Genomic DNA, 16,537 nt, shown 5'->3' on the forward strand with positions numbered 1-16,537 from the left:
ACAAATAGCGCAAAATAAAAAAGTATAAAATGATCATTAGAATTAAAAACAATAAAATGAGCACAATAGATTAAAAACAATGAAATCAATAAAATCAGGGTCATACAGTGTCATATGCCAAGGAGTAAAAATGGGTTTTAAGACGTGTTTTATTCATCCTTTGTTTCTCCCTCCTCTTTGTAGGTTACTCAAGCCCACAGATGACTCTTCTGCATGCTCAAAATGTGTGATGCTTCAATAAATGCAGAAATTCCTCCAGTTCCCATAAGACACTGTATAAATGGTGAGGCCTGCCTTCTATCTTTACAGCAGACTCTTTCTTGCAAGCTATTCAGCTGATGTCAGCATACCTTGATATCAATATAACAGCATGTCCATTCAGATTGTTTTTTGGCTCTTTTGTGCATCACACTGATGGTGTTCCCTGACAAACTTAAAATAATTAATTAACCTGCATGTCAATGGGTTTTACGACTTTATTGTTTCTAAAGCTTTTAAGACTCTTAAAGGTCCTCTTCCCCTCGCCTAACAAGTTTTCAGCTGAGGAGCTATGGGCTGTGCTTTGTGAACAGTCCTAACTTTAAGGTGAAAACATTTCTAAGAATTTGATCACTGGGAGCTGCTCTTGCTACAAGGAAGCCTTGGCCCAGGGTTGTTTATATATAATAATGTACTCCAGATGGCGCTGTTTAACCAAGCAGAGTGTAATGTTTCAGTACAGGTTAATGTGAATTACCTGTTTAAAGTTAAAGGTCGAGATGAAACTAGCTACATCAGGAGCAGAGAGAATTTTTTTCAGGCCTATAACCAAGAAAAAAGTTCTTTGACCTCCCAGTGAGGCAATGCTACCCAACTTTGTTTTTCTTTGTCTAACTAACCTTCCACCATTCATTAGATTTTCATTCAGTTATTCTATGTAGCCTAAGACCTTTGAAAGCAATAAACAGGGCAGGGTGATAAAATACCGTACTAATACAGCAGCTCTCTTTTTTTTGTAAGGCTCAGCTTGCTCACTTCTTTAAAGTCACGTGTTTGTCACTCATGAAAGCTGTGGACTTCAGTATCAATAGGCCAGGCTAGATGTTTTTTTCAGAACCTGTTGTTTAGCCTAACTTATCTTTAAAACTAAAAAAAAGAAGAATTCAACACAACCATTTGTTTCTGCTTTAGGTATCAGACTGGCTACAATTTGCATATGTAGTCAAATGAAAGTGGTTATTTTATCCCATCAGGTGCTCCTCTGTGACTCTGACTTTTGTGAACAGAAAGTAGCCTGAAAATCTTCTGAGGTCTAACCCTAAACCTGTGTTATAATAATATAATTTTTTTTGAATTTTGAAAATTGTTCTCCCAAGTCCTGCCAAAGAGGGTGGGGTTATAATTACTTGTCAGTACTAATAGTGGTTTAGACCTCATAAGTTTAACTATAACCTCAGGATGAGCAATTCTGAATCTGGTTTGTATACCATATTGATTTCCTTGAGTTGAAGCAATTAAACAAACTCTAAATATTCTGACATTGGCAGTTCCTCTATACGGCCACGGCCAGGTCACATTTCTGTGTCTCCAGCCTCTGGGAGTAAACAAGGAGGCTTTCTGGGCTGAGGTGGGAGTTAGAGAAGGCGCAAATTATGTCGTTAGAGGTTATGGTAGGAATTCTTGAAACTTGTGTTTTGACGTCGCCTCTCCTATACCTTGCAGTAATGCTGCCTTTAAGCTCACCGACAGCAATCGTAATTACTGGAGCCGTTGAAAATTTCCATGCGCCTCAAAGAAGTGACGTCACAGAGCCAGAGACAATAAAGACATTAACAAGGCCATCGTATAATAAAATAATGTATGTATATTTTATAAACTTACGCTGTTTACTACATTGTTTACTGTAACGTGTATAATCCAATCCCTACTCTTTGTCATACTAGTAGGCTATAGATTATTTGCCTAAATTACTATAAACCTATCGCATCTCAGCGCACAACATGTTTTGTCATGCTTTTTGAACACTTCTGTCCAGGATATCACGTCTCTCTTGATAAACATAATAAAAGAAGAGCGACCAGAGAAAATGACTTTTGTTGACTGTGAATGTTATTTCCGGACAATGCACTTCAATGAGCGGCAAGTCTTCTGTAGTGCGGTTAACGTCAACACCACTGACTGTTTTCATGCAGTTTCCAGGTGACAGCTTCTCTGAAATAGACGATTATGGTTTATGTCTATGTATGCTATATTTCCCCGTGAGAACGCGCAGTTTTTTCGTTCTTTTCATAAAATTATTTCTTCTGAAGAGCACCTAAACGTGCAACAATTTTTTTGTGGCGGAATCTAACAGTTTTTTATGTGTTTGTCGGTAGTCAGGTCACCAGACAGTAAGACAATGGCGCGAACTGCAAATTTATTAAATAAGATTTCACAATGAGGGGGGAAGCTCCCAGTGGGCACACACGAGCAAGCACGACCACGCACCCTTCACGTGAAAACAGGAAGTTACTCCCGCCCAGTTGGCGGGTGGGGCTTGTACAACAGATCCAATAAAAGAGAAGCCACCCCCATCTCTGTTTACCGGTATAAGCGAGTTCCTCTGGAGTCTGTCAGGCATTCATTCAAACTGAGAAGTTTCTCGATTCCATAAGGCGGTTTTTTCTCTCCATATCGACTCACTTTGTCGCAAGTATCATTTTTCTGTAGTCACGTTATTTTATTTTATTTTTTTTAAATTAAGGGCAGGTTTTTTGAACGGGTTACATTTCATAATCCGTTTAAGTTTTTCTTTATCCCGCCCGCGCTGTCTTAACGTCTGTGTGCGCGCGCTAATTAGCTTAACGGCTAGTGAGCACTACGGGACTGACAACTGCAGCGTGTGGTAAGTTTTATATTTAACATTTTGTACCTTTTTAATAAAAAGCTCATAGTCGTTCATTTTACGAATTTTGTAACTAAGGCTTTATTGTAATTAAGGCGTACGTCAAAGTGCGCGCTGGTGCTAACCCTAGCCATTGTATTATACATTCGATCCAGATGGTGGCTAGCGTTTTTACTCAGTAGAAAAAAATAAATTTAATGTGGATCAAATACTTTCTTTGACTTTGAATTGATTAAGACTGTTAAGTGTGGGAGTCCGTTAGCAGTTGGCCCATACAATGTTAAGTTCGTATCAGTGTATAACGCCGATGTAATTGCTATTCTTAATGTTAACGCTAAGCGAATTAATGCAGCAAGAACTATCTATCTGGTTCGCACTTTTTATAGACCTTTAAACCGGGTCGACACACGCGACACAACGAACCGGTGCCGCATTGAGTTGTGTTCCCTAAACTGAGTCATATCCGGTTGCGTCCCCCTGTTACGGAAAATAAACACGTCAAACACTAGTAAAACGCTGTTTATGGACGCAGCCACTATTATGGTGGATTAAAACGCCAAATTTGAGATCGGTCCAAACGTTTTTTTGTTTTGTTTTTTAAGATTGGTCCAGCCACTTCTGTAGCACAGAGCGTGAAGCTGTACGAACAGACGGCGCTCGTGTTGCGTGAATGAATGACGACACGTGTGCGAGTAGGGAAAGTTAAAATGTCTCCCACATAAAACTGCTTAACGTATCTCGAGCTTCCCATCATGGTCGCTTATCATCCACCGTACAGCAATTAACATTTTAAATGCGAATATCCTGGGTCAAAATAAAGGACATTGGTGTAATACAGTTGCGGTCTTTCATGCGCCATTTACTAAAAATGGCTTCCGTTTTAAGGAAGGGCAGCAACCAGAGGTCCTTCTTCCGGTCCACAGTTACTGCCCGTTTTCTACTCGTTTATCTTATTCGTGATGTAAAGGCTTATTCCTTATGTAAAAGCGTTGTTGCCTATATTTTCACGTTAGTGTTATTAAAGAATCCTCCGTGTGTGTGTGTGTGTGTTGTCTTTTCAGGATGTACCCTTGCTCATCTGCAGTCACAGTGGCACAATGGCTGGCTTTTCGTTCTGCTTAATCTCTCGGCACCCAAAGAACAATAACAGATCCAGCAAAATTTTAGGATAGCAGTAGTTTTTCACTGTACCTCTAGTTTACTTTAATTGTTTTCTGGTTAGATCCAGATAAACCCATTACAAGTTTGCACTGCTGAATCCCACAAATTCTGTTAAGACAGGTGGGCCTAAAAATAAAGCTAATTATTTATTTACCTCTATTTACCTCTTTATTTTACTAGCTGCTGTTTAGATTTATATAAAAACCTATTTTGTCAGGCATTTGTTCCTTTAAGATTGTGAATCAGTTCCTTTAAAACTTACAAAAAATGTTTTCAACAACTGCAACTGCAATAACGCTGGCGACTACCATAGTAACCTACACACCTCTGACTGAGTATGTGTGGTTGCTGGTTGTTGGCTTTATCATTGCCTTCATCTTAGCCTTTTCCGTCGGTGCCAATGATGTTGCTAACTCGTTTGGTACAGCCGTGGGCTCTGGAGTGGTCACTTTGCGTCAGGCATGTATTCTAGCGACAGTGTTTGAGACCTTGGGGTCTGTGCTTCTTGGGGCCAAAGTGAGTGAAACTATTCGCACGGGAATCATTGATGTGGGCATGTACAACGGCTCTGAACATGTGTTGATGGCTGGATCTGTCAGTGCAATGGTTGGTGAGTATCTGCAGCTTATCTTTCATGTAATTTGAACTCTCAGTCAATGAACCCTGTGGACAGAGTATTGCATGTAGAAATTAAAGATGTCAAAATGCATTGGAGTAGTGGTGAATCTGGTCGTTGAATACTTTTGGTACCAGTCTTAACTGTATAAAAGCTGAAATTATGACACCATACAACTGATTTCATGAATTTATCCTGGTTAGGTTCTGCTGTGTGGCAGCTGGCTGCTTCCTTCCTTAAGCTCCCCATCTCTGGAACACATTGCATTGTTGGTGCTACTATCGGCTACTCGCTGGTTGCCAGAGGCCAGCAGGGCGTCAAGTGGCTTCAACTCCTACGTATTGGTACGTAACCAATCAAGTGACATAGGAATTCACTTTAATGGTTAGCTGAATTTCATCACAGGCATTTTAAGTATATTTTATTAATGCCGGTGTGTGAGGACTCTTAATACAGTGTGATAATACCATCCCAAATCCAGGTCAGTAATCAAGTATGTTCATTAATGGCAGGTCCAGCGTTTCAGCTAAATCCACATTCAGACATGGGAAGCATTAATTGTACAAATCAATAGTGATTTCAACCACTTTGTGTTGGACTTTGGGAGGAGGCAGTACAAATAAAGAGTGATATTTGATAAGGTCATATGATGACTTGGAGAACAATAGGCAGTTGTAAAGGGTTGGTCTAAAGTTCAGTTTCATTGTCACATTTGTTGCCTTTGGGGTGGGGTGGGTGTCTTTCTTTCTTCCTTCTCCCTTTGGGTTCCATCAAACTGTTTATTTGGGATAAACCACATTGTAACACAACCAAAAATAATTCACTAATAAGATGGCAGGAGTCCAGAGTTTCACACACTCAGAACTGTTATTGACTGAAAAATGAGCCATGTTGACTGCCTGTGTGATATTTTAGACTGTCAAGACCTAACAGGTGTTAAATTTAATAGACTCTTCAAAGAGCAGGGTTTCTATGAATCATGCTCATTTAACTCTATTTAAATAAAAGCATTCTTCATTAAAATAAGCTGTATAGTTAGAGCTGGGCGATATAAGATTTTTTTCATATCGCGATATGTTTTTTTCCATTTATTTAACGATATATATCACGATATCAGCCAAATAACTATATTTGTAAGATTTAAATGTGCCGTTGCTCACAAGTAAAATGTGAAATAATTAGCAGCTTGTTTTAATTAAAATATTTATTTCCCATAATAAGTTCAACAGGGTAGATGTACTTAAGGAACATGAGGCTTCAGTTTCAGATAAATAAAGGCAAATATTTACACAAAAGGCAGCCACTAAAGCGTTTGAGTTTCAAAATAGAACAAACAAAACAGACAAAACTAAATTGTCAATTCCACTTAGAAACAAAATATTAATTTAAAAATAAATCTTAGGTCGTTTTACAGAAGAACAGACAAAATTGACTAACTTTTGTCAATATCAAATAAACAGAGAACTAAAAGGAAATTCTCAATCATTGTTGTATAGCTTAGCTTTTCAAACAGTTTTAACAGTTACTTTAGTCTGACAAAAGCCAAATGACATTAGCGCTTTTCAGAGATTAGCATGCACCGCTTTATTGTATTTCCAGACTTGCTTTCGGCACAATTTATAGTACGCTACTGTTTTTGTCAGACTTGAAATAGCCGAAATACCTTCACACTAGGGAACTTTGTGGCCCTTTTCGACAAGCTCTCCGGCATTGGAACCATCATCTGTTTTTCTTGGTAACCTTCGCTCACGCTCTCGGTTGATTTTTCTCTAGTCGGCAAACTCCTTTCCTTCATTACCCGGCTGCACGGCTGCAAAACAAATACACGCGCGCCTTGGCACTTGTTACGTAACAAGTCGTGACGTGACGCTATGGCTCTGCGCTACTTAATTTGGATTGGCTGTCTTTTTTTTTTTTTTTTTTTTTTTTAAGAGGACAAGAGAGATGAGGCCTATGGCAATAGTTTAATTTTTCTATCGAGAAAAAAGTTATTTCATAATACATATCGTTATCGTTTTATCGCCCAGCTCTATGTATACTAAGAGTTAAAGGAATTTAGGATATTTTTTTTCTACTGTTCTTTGACAAATTCTCTCATTACTTTTCCACTGCTTTGTAATGCTCCTATTTGTGTTTGGATTTATTTATCTATTTATTTTTTTATTTTTTTATTATTTTTTTTGTACAGTTGCTTCCTGGTTCCTGAGTCCCCTGTTGTCTGGAATAATGTCAGCCATTGTCTTCTATTTTGTGCGCAGATTCATCTTACAGAAAGTAAGTCTCCTTTTATCAGATTGTGGATACGCTTGGTTTATGTAACACTAGAAGACTGAAGTTGTGGTTTAAGGCTGTTTCAACACTGTAATGGTCCACACCCAAAATGCAATTGGGGAAAATGTTTATTACATGGCAGGAAATAAGCTACCGTGCTTTGAAGCAGTTCGTTATAGGAACACATGGTTCAGATTTCCACTGTGTTTGTTGTGCCTTGAAATGTAACCTGAGGCAATTTGGATTTCTGAACATTCTATTTTCTTCCTGTAGGAAGACCCAGTACCCAATGGATTGAAGGCCCTGCCTGTCTTCTATGCGATGACAATGGTGATCAACTTGTTCTCCATCATGTTCACTGGTGCTCCGGGTGAGTATCATTGTTTCATTTTGCTCTGCATGCCTGCCCACAGCCACAGCTTAAAATAAGCTGCTCCCTCAGACAGCCGGATGCCCACACATATTCCAGCCTGAACCAGACTGTTTACCATTTTCACAGAAGCCGTGTTTATTTTAACATGTTTTTTTGAAGCTCTCTTGCTTTGTGGTTCTATGTGGGTCATAGCTGGCATGAAGTTTTAGAGTGGAGCACAACAGGGAGATGGAAATAAGATTTCATTTAACTCCTGACATCACTTCAGGCATGCAGGAGGAAAAGAGAAGTAAAGAGTGTGCTGTCAAAGTTGTCTGCTGCTAGTAGTTGTATTATTGCTCTGAATCTGTGTGGCAATGCTCTTAATATTTGCTGGTTTTTGGTTTACCAGAAACTCTTTATTAAATGAGCCATTTTCGCTCCTTTTGTTTTCTTCTCTCTGCAGGGCCTAACAGTTCAAGATCTTAGCTGGCCTGGGCCATTTAAATGACGGCTACAGGCCAGAGTTTGACCAGATCTGGTGAGCTGATGTGTGAATGCACATCAGCACACTAAGAAGAGAACACTTGCACTTCTCACATAGACAGTAAACCCCTGGTTAGTCAGGCACAACAGTACAGTCATATCAAGTTCACCACACGTGAAATTGCCAGCTGCAATTTCTGTAATGTCTCTAGATTATGCTTGATTTTGTTTTTAAATATATTCACAAGACAAACTAGCATTCATATACTCCACATGTTGCACACAAAGACAGAGGTTATAATATAAACTTGGGCTTATTGTAAAAGTAAAGTAGACCAGGTTTTCTACTCTACTCTCCTCAGTTGTTTGTCAGTGGCCCAGTAACACAAATTCATCACTGCATTATAATTTAACCCCCCCCCAAAACATTTAGGTTTTCAGACCTATAGTTGAGGCTTGGTTTTGGTTACTATACTGCTCTGGCACCCAGGACGACAGCGGCGCATTATTGCTGATGAATGCAGCAACAGTATCTGCAGCTAACTGAGTCCAGTGTGTTTGGTTTCCTGTGACATTCCCTGATCTTCATGTTAGCATAGTGGTGAAGTTGGATACCAGACATCCCACAGCACATTCCTATACTCAATATAAACACCAGTGCCAGAGACCTCAAGTCAGCATTTGGGCCAGAGAATTTAAGGGTCAGCTGACTGTCCTGTACAGATGAGGCTCAGTGTGACTTCATTCCTTCATAAATCATTCAGCTGCTGTCACTGCATTGCAGCCCCATACATTCTAAAAGGGGAAAAATACCCTAAAAGCCATATTTCATGCCACTCAGTCATGAAGACAAATGAAGTTCAGGTAAAGTACCGTTAAGCCTTCTGAGCACAGATGCTGAACGCAATTCCCTGTTTATGACGTCTGCTGAATCTGCCCTAAATTTTGTCCTCGTTCCTGCACGTCACTCAATTGTTCACACCTGCTCTATACAAAAGTCTAAACTGGACCGTGGCGCTTCTGTTTGTTTGTTTTTCCTTTTTTTTTTTTTTTTTTTTTTTTTTTTTTATGTATTCAAAGTGTCAGAGTGACAGGACATCCTGGCCCCTCATACCAACCTCAATTGATAAACTTCCATCTGTTTAGCAGGGCACAAATTTTCTGCCTCGATAACCCACCGAAAAACAGTCAGTGGGTTTAGTTACCATGGGGGCACTAAACAATCGGCATCACAGCACGGATGACTTGTTTTAACCTGAGCCATGATCCTGAAACCACTTTTAAGCGATTGCTATAGTCAACGCTTGTGTAACAGATTTTAATTCATTGTGAGGAGTTAAAAATGTCATTAGTCCTTAGTGTCCTAAGGACAGATAACCAAAAGGGTTCTTGCCAAGTGACTGAAACTCCTCCTTTAACTGTCATTGTAATTGAGGTTGGTGGTTAACTGCATGTACAGTACTGGGAGGGGGGAAAAAAACAAACAAACCTTGTTGTTGTGTAATGCAGGCCATGGAATATAGGTTTCTGCAAGGGTTTTGGAACACAGCTGTGGTTAAATTTCATTTACTGTCCACTTTCAGTCATCCCACTGCATGCTTGTGGTATCAAGTCACTTCTTTCTGTAGGAGTGTTAATCAGACTATAAAATGCAGCCCAGCTTTTTAATCATGCTACTTTTTTTTCTTTCTTTTTTTTTTTCTTTTCTAAATTACCGTCCAAGTGGATAATTTCCCTCTTTATTCTGTAGTTTTAAAAATCCTGTTTGATATCAGATGAGTTCCTGTTTAATAATGCATGGCAGTACCACGTGTGTTTGGATGTCTCTAGTAGTGAGTCAGTGTACTCAGTCCTAGACAAGACTTAACTGTTAAGGAAAAAGTGGACAGTGACTCTTATGCCTCTCCTGTCTCAAAGGGAGTGAGCTTCCATTGCGTAACTAAATAAACATGAGTTAGGTGCTCCGCAGTCTCATGCTGCAGCGTGACTCAGTGCACTGTGTGGACTGTGCCCTCAAACACAGTAACTGAGACACTTATCACCTCCCCTTGGCCCTCATTTCCTTTTCTTCTCTTACACTTCCTAAACAATCCATATCTTAGTGGAAGTGTGGTGTTTATGGCCAAGGTCATGTCCGGACATTGACACAAGGTGGTAGATTTCTATTTTTAATTTATTTTTATCCACAATTTGTTTTTGTCCCAATGAAACTGCTGACTTTGTGTATGACATGGATAACTGCTTCTCCAGGGAAATGTAAATAGTAACTTTCTGCCAGCATGCATTGCGCTACATCTTTGTGCTGCACCAGGTTTGCTGCAGTGTTGGCAAGACAGTGCCTTCATTTTTACAGCAAAGTGCTCAAGTACAACGACCCCCCCCCTTCTTTTTGCTTTTCTTTTATGCTACCCAAGTTATGTCTCCTTTTAAGGAACTCATTGTTTCTGTGTAACTGTTAGCTGGGCACTTTAGGGTCATGGTGACATTGGTGTTGCATAACTGTTCATGTCTGGGGGTACACATGCTTTCCATTTTTAACTATGTGGCACAATGTAGCTATAAGGTCACTGAAGTTGTTTTAGAGTACTTGAGTACTTTCAAAAATAAATGCCGTTAATGAATGAAAGCGAGACTTCATTGCCCTCATAGGACCTCTTCTAGAGTGGCTTATATTTTTACATATTTATAAAACTGCTGTCCTACATTATATTTTAATCTTGGTGTATTACTTTGTGTGGTCTGCTAGAAAAGGTACCTCCTGCTGCCTAGTTGTTTTTGTTTTGTTTTTTTTAAATGTGCCTTTCTCTTATTTGCTTTTGTTTATATCTGCGTGGCACTTGGTGATCCTCCAGTGCTGGGATTTGGCTTGATACCTTGGTGGGGCATCCTGCTCATCTCATTGGCCTGTGGTCTGCTGACCTCCATTGTGGTTTGGTTTATTGTCTGCCCTCGCCTAAAGAAGAAGATTGAACGTAAGTCCCATTTTTGACAATCTGACTCACTGTTCAACTCCATGTGACTCAGTTTCCTTACTTAAGCCATTGGACAAATCATGACTGGAGCGTTGCACTGCAACTCCACCTATCGAGTGTGGGATTATATTAATCCAGCAAATGGAGTTTAGGGATATATTTTTCACAATGGATTTGCTCTAATGAAAATAATGTGAAAATATTGTCTTTGTCTTTGCTTTAATCCAGGATTATAGAATTAAAAACCAGAGTAGTGTGATTTGGTGTTAAGACATAACCATTCATTTTAACCTCATGAATGCATTTTTGGCTCACTCTGTTATCTCCAGTGCAGTTCTTCTGCATTTTAATGACTCGTAGGTTTAGTCTCTCCTAGGCATAAGTTATCTTCTCGGGTTGATTACAGAAAAGCGGTCTGATACAACCTATGACTTAGGTTAACAAATATTGCCTTTTATTACTTAATAGAACTCTAAATGGTTCATTAATGACATATTTGATGGGAAGAAATGTCTCTCCTAAAATTAGTAATAACTTTTTTGAAGAGAGGGTTCGTTCTCCTTTTAAAAATGTATTTGACAGATCCTTTATTCATCACTTCTCTCATGGAGCAGCAGGTTTACCTGACAAGGCATGATCTGCCTTGATTCAGTAGACAGGCTCACTAATTGGGTCATAAGGATTCACTAATTGGTCTTTACCTCCTCGACTAAAAATAAGCCTGCACTGACTTTGTGTTGACGTGGCATTTGCAGTGCATTGGGAGGTGTGTTTGAGGGGGACCTATTGCTTCAGATCCAGCAATGACCAGTTTGGATGATGCAATCTCACCACGACACACTTAGATTTATTGAACAAAAAATAATGGCACTGAGTATCTAGTTCACTTTAAAGCTACAAACAAATGTCATGTGAGCCTCAGACATTTAGTTTATTGTCTCTCTTAAGACAACATGATAGTGGTAATATGAATATGTCCTTTGTAATCCTGTTAATCTGATCCTGTGAACACCGGAGTCCACCCTTGGACACAGAGAGCTTTATATTTACAGTACAAAGGGTTTTCTGACTTTAAGGTTATGCAACACTTGGACTCCCTACAGCTGAAGTTGAAGGAAAAACAGATGCTGTGTTAGGATGTCTCTGCTATGCTAAGTATATGTTTGGATGCGATCCAAATAATATCTCAATCCAACTCCTGCCCTAATAGGAGATATCAAGTCCAGTCCCACTGAAAGCCCTCTGATGGAAAAGAAGGAGCTTAAAGAAACCCACTGTCCAATCCTGAAGCAGGCATCTACCACACCAGCTGCCAATTACAACTCTGCTGACCCTCTTCCTGCCCCTGAGGAGCGCAGGGTGGCCTTCGACATCGGAGACTCTGATGAAGCCGACAGTAATAAGGAATACAGGGTGGCATTTGACATCGGAGATTCTGATGACACAGACTGCAGCAATTCAAATGATGGTAAATATGCCAAAACAGAATTCGTTTTAAATGCCTCTTTGTCATCTTAAAATGACTGTTGCTATAGATATTTATTATTAATTTTATGATTAACTTGCAGATGATTTTATGACATTTCTTTTTTTTTTCTGCAGCCCCCGCACAGGTTCAATCAAACAGTCAGGTCCATTTTAGTAACCAAGCCCAAAGCAATGGTGCCTCCACAAATGCTCAAAATCAGGTTCAATTCAAAAATCATGTTCAGTTCAACAACAGACCTCCACAGCCACCAAGTAACGGTTATAGCACGTACCACACAGTCCACACAGACTCAGCCCTCTACAAAGACCTACTGCACAAGCTCCACCTGGCCAAAATGAGCGACTGCATGGGAGAGGGAGGCGACAGACCTATCCGGCGCAACAACAGCTACACCGCCTACACCATGACCATCATTGGCATGCATGACAAGCATAAAGAAGGGGACTTCCGTGCTTGTGAGGATGGCAACAAGGCTCCAGGATCAGGCAGTCAGGAGAGAAAGCGACTGCGTATGGATAGCTACACCAGCTACTGCAATGCTGTGGCAGAGCACACAACTCCTGAAGGTCTGGTAGAGGGTGATGTGAGGCTAGAAATGGAGATCAAGGATACAGGTAGCAGCCAGAGCTCCCTGGATGATGAAAGGCCTGAAAAAGACAAACCAGAAGTCTCAGTCTTGTTCCAGTTCCTTCAAATTCTTACTGCCTGCTTTGGATCCTTTGCCCATGGAGGAAATGATGTTAGGTATGTTTAATGACATCGTATCAGGCAAGTGTGTGGTGACCTGTGTTTCTTTGCCAGATTGTTAATAAAAACAAAAATTTTCTCCACTCTGCAGTAATGCCATTGGACCTTTGGTAGCTCTGTGGTTGGTTTACAAAACAAGCAGCGTGGTCTCAAATGAACCTACACCCATTTGGTTACTGCTGTATGGTGGCGTGGGTATCTGCGCTGGACTCTGGGTATGGGGTCGCCGGGTGATTCAGACAATGGGGAAAGACCTCACCCCCATCACCCCCTCAAGGTAAAGACTCAGACAGTTCATAAGTTGTTTCCTTAAGTCACCAGAACCACATCTTCCCCAGACATTACTGCTCCTTATATTTGAGCTGCTCAGACACATCCACATGAGTTTTTTCTTTCTTCTCTTGCAGTGGTTTTAGCATCGAACTGGCCTCAGCCTTGACTGTCGTGGTTGCTTCTAACATTGGCCTGCCTGTCTCCACCACCCACTGCAAGGTAAGCTGGTCAAACACTGTGGTCTGGAAACTCAAATGAGAGATGAGGGAAGACACTATTTCATAAGAGGGAGGCTTGAGTAAACAGTCTGGTAGAAGTTCCACATGTGGAGCAAGTTTCTCCTCAATAAAATCTCAGGCATATGGATGCACACAGATCATTTAGAGGAGGATCATTTGACTGTTATTTATTTATCTCAAATAGGTGGGCTCTGTGGTGGCAGTAGGATGGCTGCGCTCAAAGAAGGCAGTAGACTGGCGTCTGTTCAGGAACATCTTCATGGCGTGGTTTGTGACGGTTCCCATCTCTGGTCTGATCAGTGCTGCTATCATGGCTATCTTCGTCCACGTCATTCTGTGAGCATTCAGCTGCACCCCAAGCATGGGGAGGAGGGAAAAAAAAACGCTCCGACGCGCACTCGGAGAGAAAGGAGTGAAGTTTGAAGGCCAAAATATATCGCTTACCTCTGGCCAACAACTTCGTACGAAAAAGGAAAAAAAAAGTTAGAAAGGGTTTGGTGACATGTGCCTGTGGTTCTTGGCTGCATCATTTTCAGACTATAACTTGCTATCTGTTCCATTTGGGTCACATAACTTGTAGTTGCGACCTTTTTATTTCTTTGGCTTTCTTTTTCATATCTCGTCATTCTGTAAAGAGTTAAACTTAAATCAACTGTTTGTAATAATTCATGTTTTTTTTTACTTTGCGGTTATGTATGATCATTATATACAGCCATTTTGTTTTATACATTAGGCAGGAATGAACAACTTAAACTGCAGTATTAGCCTATTACAGATGTAACACTCGAGTCATCACACTTGCTGGAAACTGATTCAAGAAAAATAAGAAGGCAGTATTTAGGTGGAAGTGTTTCGCCGTTTTAGAGTAGAGTTTACAGCCGGTTTTCTTTCAGCTGACAAACTATGACCCTGTGGGGGGTAAGAGATCAAAATGTTTTTCAGCTGTTTGAGCATGTTTTCCTACAGTGCTGGATGACTACAGCTGAACATTATGAGGAATACTACGTAATTGTTATAAGTCATCACACTAGTAAGAAATGGCACAGCCCAAATTGGTAGTTGGTGAGTTATCGCTCTGTGTCTCCAGGTTGGGACTTTCTGTTCTTGATCAGTGCAGAAATAAAAGATCTGTTGAGAAATATCATTGCTGAACGTCAGCTAGTGCAACAACATGTTCCCAAACATTACCTTAAGTCTCCTGTTAAAACTTGATTTAATCGTCCCTAATGGTTAATCGCTCTAGGTCGGCTTCAGCCTTGTTTTTGTAGTCCGCATTAAGATATGCTTTTATTCAGTTTGCCTGGACAACTAGGTTGCCCCGCCCTTCCTCTGGATGATACATGATGAGGAGCAGGAACCTGAAAACTGGAAGTTTGTGTGATTGACTGCAGTAATGAATGCATTTCACAACCTAGATGCTGTAGCTGCCTTAATTGTTTTATTTTCCATTAGGTACCAAAGAGTTTTTGTTTTTTTTAAGGCATATCAAGATGTACTACTCCACATTTGTGGATGGAAAAATGGAAATAAAAATCGAAAAACACAGAATACTTGTTGAATTTGTCTTTGATCTACAATGAAGGGGACATTACTGCAATGTGTATCAATACAAACACAGTATACAGCTACTGATATCTGTGTACAGAATTTTTTTTTTTTTTTTTTTTTTTTTTTTTTTTTTTAAATTTTTTTAAACGTCTCTGGAAGGCCTTCAACACTTTAAAATATAATATCTCCAACTTTTCTTTTTTTTTAACAGTATTTTGACAATTGGTAACACAAAACAAATATCTGCTCCACACTATTTTTTGAGGTTAGGTGCTTCCGGTGCATGCAGCAAGATGTCAGAGATCTGCCAGGCTGTGGTAATGAGTGCCACTTACTTTGCTGCCAGAGATGCTAGTAGGATCAACAAACTAATCCAAACGTTGGCCAGAATCTGGGGGCATTTGAGTCGCTGAGGGACAGAAGGTTTGAACAAACCTGCTCCATTCTGCACTACAGAGGCAGCAGGGTTCATTCTTCTTACACAACTGCACTGCTGTAGAGAATCCTTGAGGAAATCATTCCTGCCGTTCTCTGCACAAAATAAACAGAAACCTGTCCAACAGCTGTCCTGTGACAGGTGAGCACACCTCTTAAATTAATAGTGTGCATGTTGTTTATTAATGCTGTTGGCACTAATGTTTTCTAGAATTCTCTTTTGCACATACTTTTCTTTAAACTCATTTTTCTACTCATTGTTTTGTCATTTTTATATCAAATTTTGATATAAGGCCTTCAGTATGGACTTGTAGTACTTTTAACTTTATCAATCATCTGTTTCATGTCTTGTTTTCAAACACATTTCGAACACCATTAACAGCATTTCTAATTCCATACGTTTTCTCTTTTACCTTGATAAGCTGTTGGGAGGCCTACAATAAACTGACCATGTTCAACCCCCCAAAAATTTAAGGGCCTGGACCATCTGGATCCAGTCCTTCGCCTCAGTGATGATGAGATTGCTGCATGTATTCTTAATTTTATCGCTCACACATCAGGTCACAGGACATTGTGGCATGAGCTGTAGCCCTTATTCACACTGAACTTGGAAAAAACAAAAACTGAATCTAAATACTGAAAAGCTACAAGTCTACACTCATTTCATTTTAAAAGGTTATATTTATTTATCTGCAGCTACTCTTGTACATTGTTCTTTATTTATGATCACATACAATGTGTCCTTTTAGTATGTGGTTGGCTCTCTGAATTTTGACACATGTTAAGTACAAGTAAGGAGTCAAATTTCAGCCTGAAGGTAAAATGACGCAGCATTTTCTGAGCTGCAATCTTAAAAAGCACTTTGTGTTGGGCAGGAAACAGGAAACAAGGAGACAGGTTATACAGACAGGTAGGATGGGTCCCTTTTTTTTAAAATTTACTGTAAGCTCGGGGTAGTTGGCACACTGCATGATGAGCCAGTGCTGGTATCCACGTGCTGCTGTGCCCTCTCACTCCAGTGCATCTGCAACACAGGAACAGACAGAAGAGATTCCTTTACGCCAGCTTTACACTGCAAACACCGT

At 40.0% G+C, this 16,537-nt stretch overlaps 1 protein-coding gene across 1 annotated transcript; it reads left to right on the forward strand.

Annotated features, from left to right (window-relative positions):
* Positions 1-2,546: 2,546 nt before the first annotated feature.
* On the forward strand, positions 2,547-13,840 carry slc20a1b (solute carrier family 20 member 1b). Its single transcript, XM_031742509.2, has 11 exons — positions 2,547-2,863; positions 3,925-4,634; positions 4,844-4,984; positions 6,829-6,914; positions 7,185-7,281; positions 10,602-10,721; positions 11,932-12,189; positions 12,324-12,954; positions 13,049-13,234; positions 13,365-13,449; positions 13,654-13,840. Exons 2-11 carry the CDS (start codon positions 4,292-4,294, stop codon positions 13,807-13,809), a joined length of 2,103 nt encoding a protein of 700 aa, XP_031598369.1. The 5' UTR covers positions 2,547-2,863; positions 3,925-4,291; the 3' UTR covers positions 13,810-13,840.
* Positions 13,841-16,537: the final 2,697 nt, after the last annotated feature.

Source organism: Oreochromis aureus, linkage group 7 (genome assembly GCF_013358895.1).
Source record: "Oreochromis aureus strain Israel breed Guangdong linkage group 7, ZZ_aureus, whole genome shotgun sequence".
NCBI classification, from domain to species: domain Eukaryota; kingdom Metazoa; phylum Chordata; class Actinopteri; order Cichliformes; family Cichlidae; genus Oreochromis; species Oreochromis aureus.

Bases quoted from the DNA above. Each gene is read 5' to 3' on its own strand.
- slc20a1b (XM_031742509.2), top strand. From the start codon at position 4,292: ATGTTTTCAACAACTGCAACTGCAATAACGCTGGCGACTACCATAGTA. The intron at 4,635-4,843 runs GTGAGTATCTGC...TATCCTGGTTAG, and splicing joins ATCTGTCAGTGCAATGGTTG to GTTCTGCTGTGTGGCAGCTG. The intron at 12,955-13,048 runs GTATGTTTAATG...TCCACTCTGCAG, and splicing joins CATGGAGGAAATGATGTTAG to TAATGCCATTGGACCTTTGG.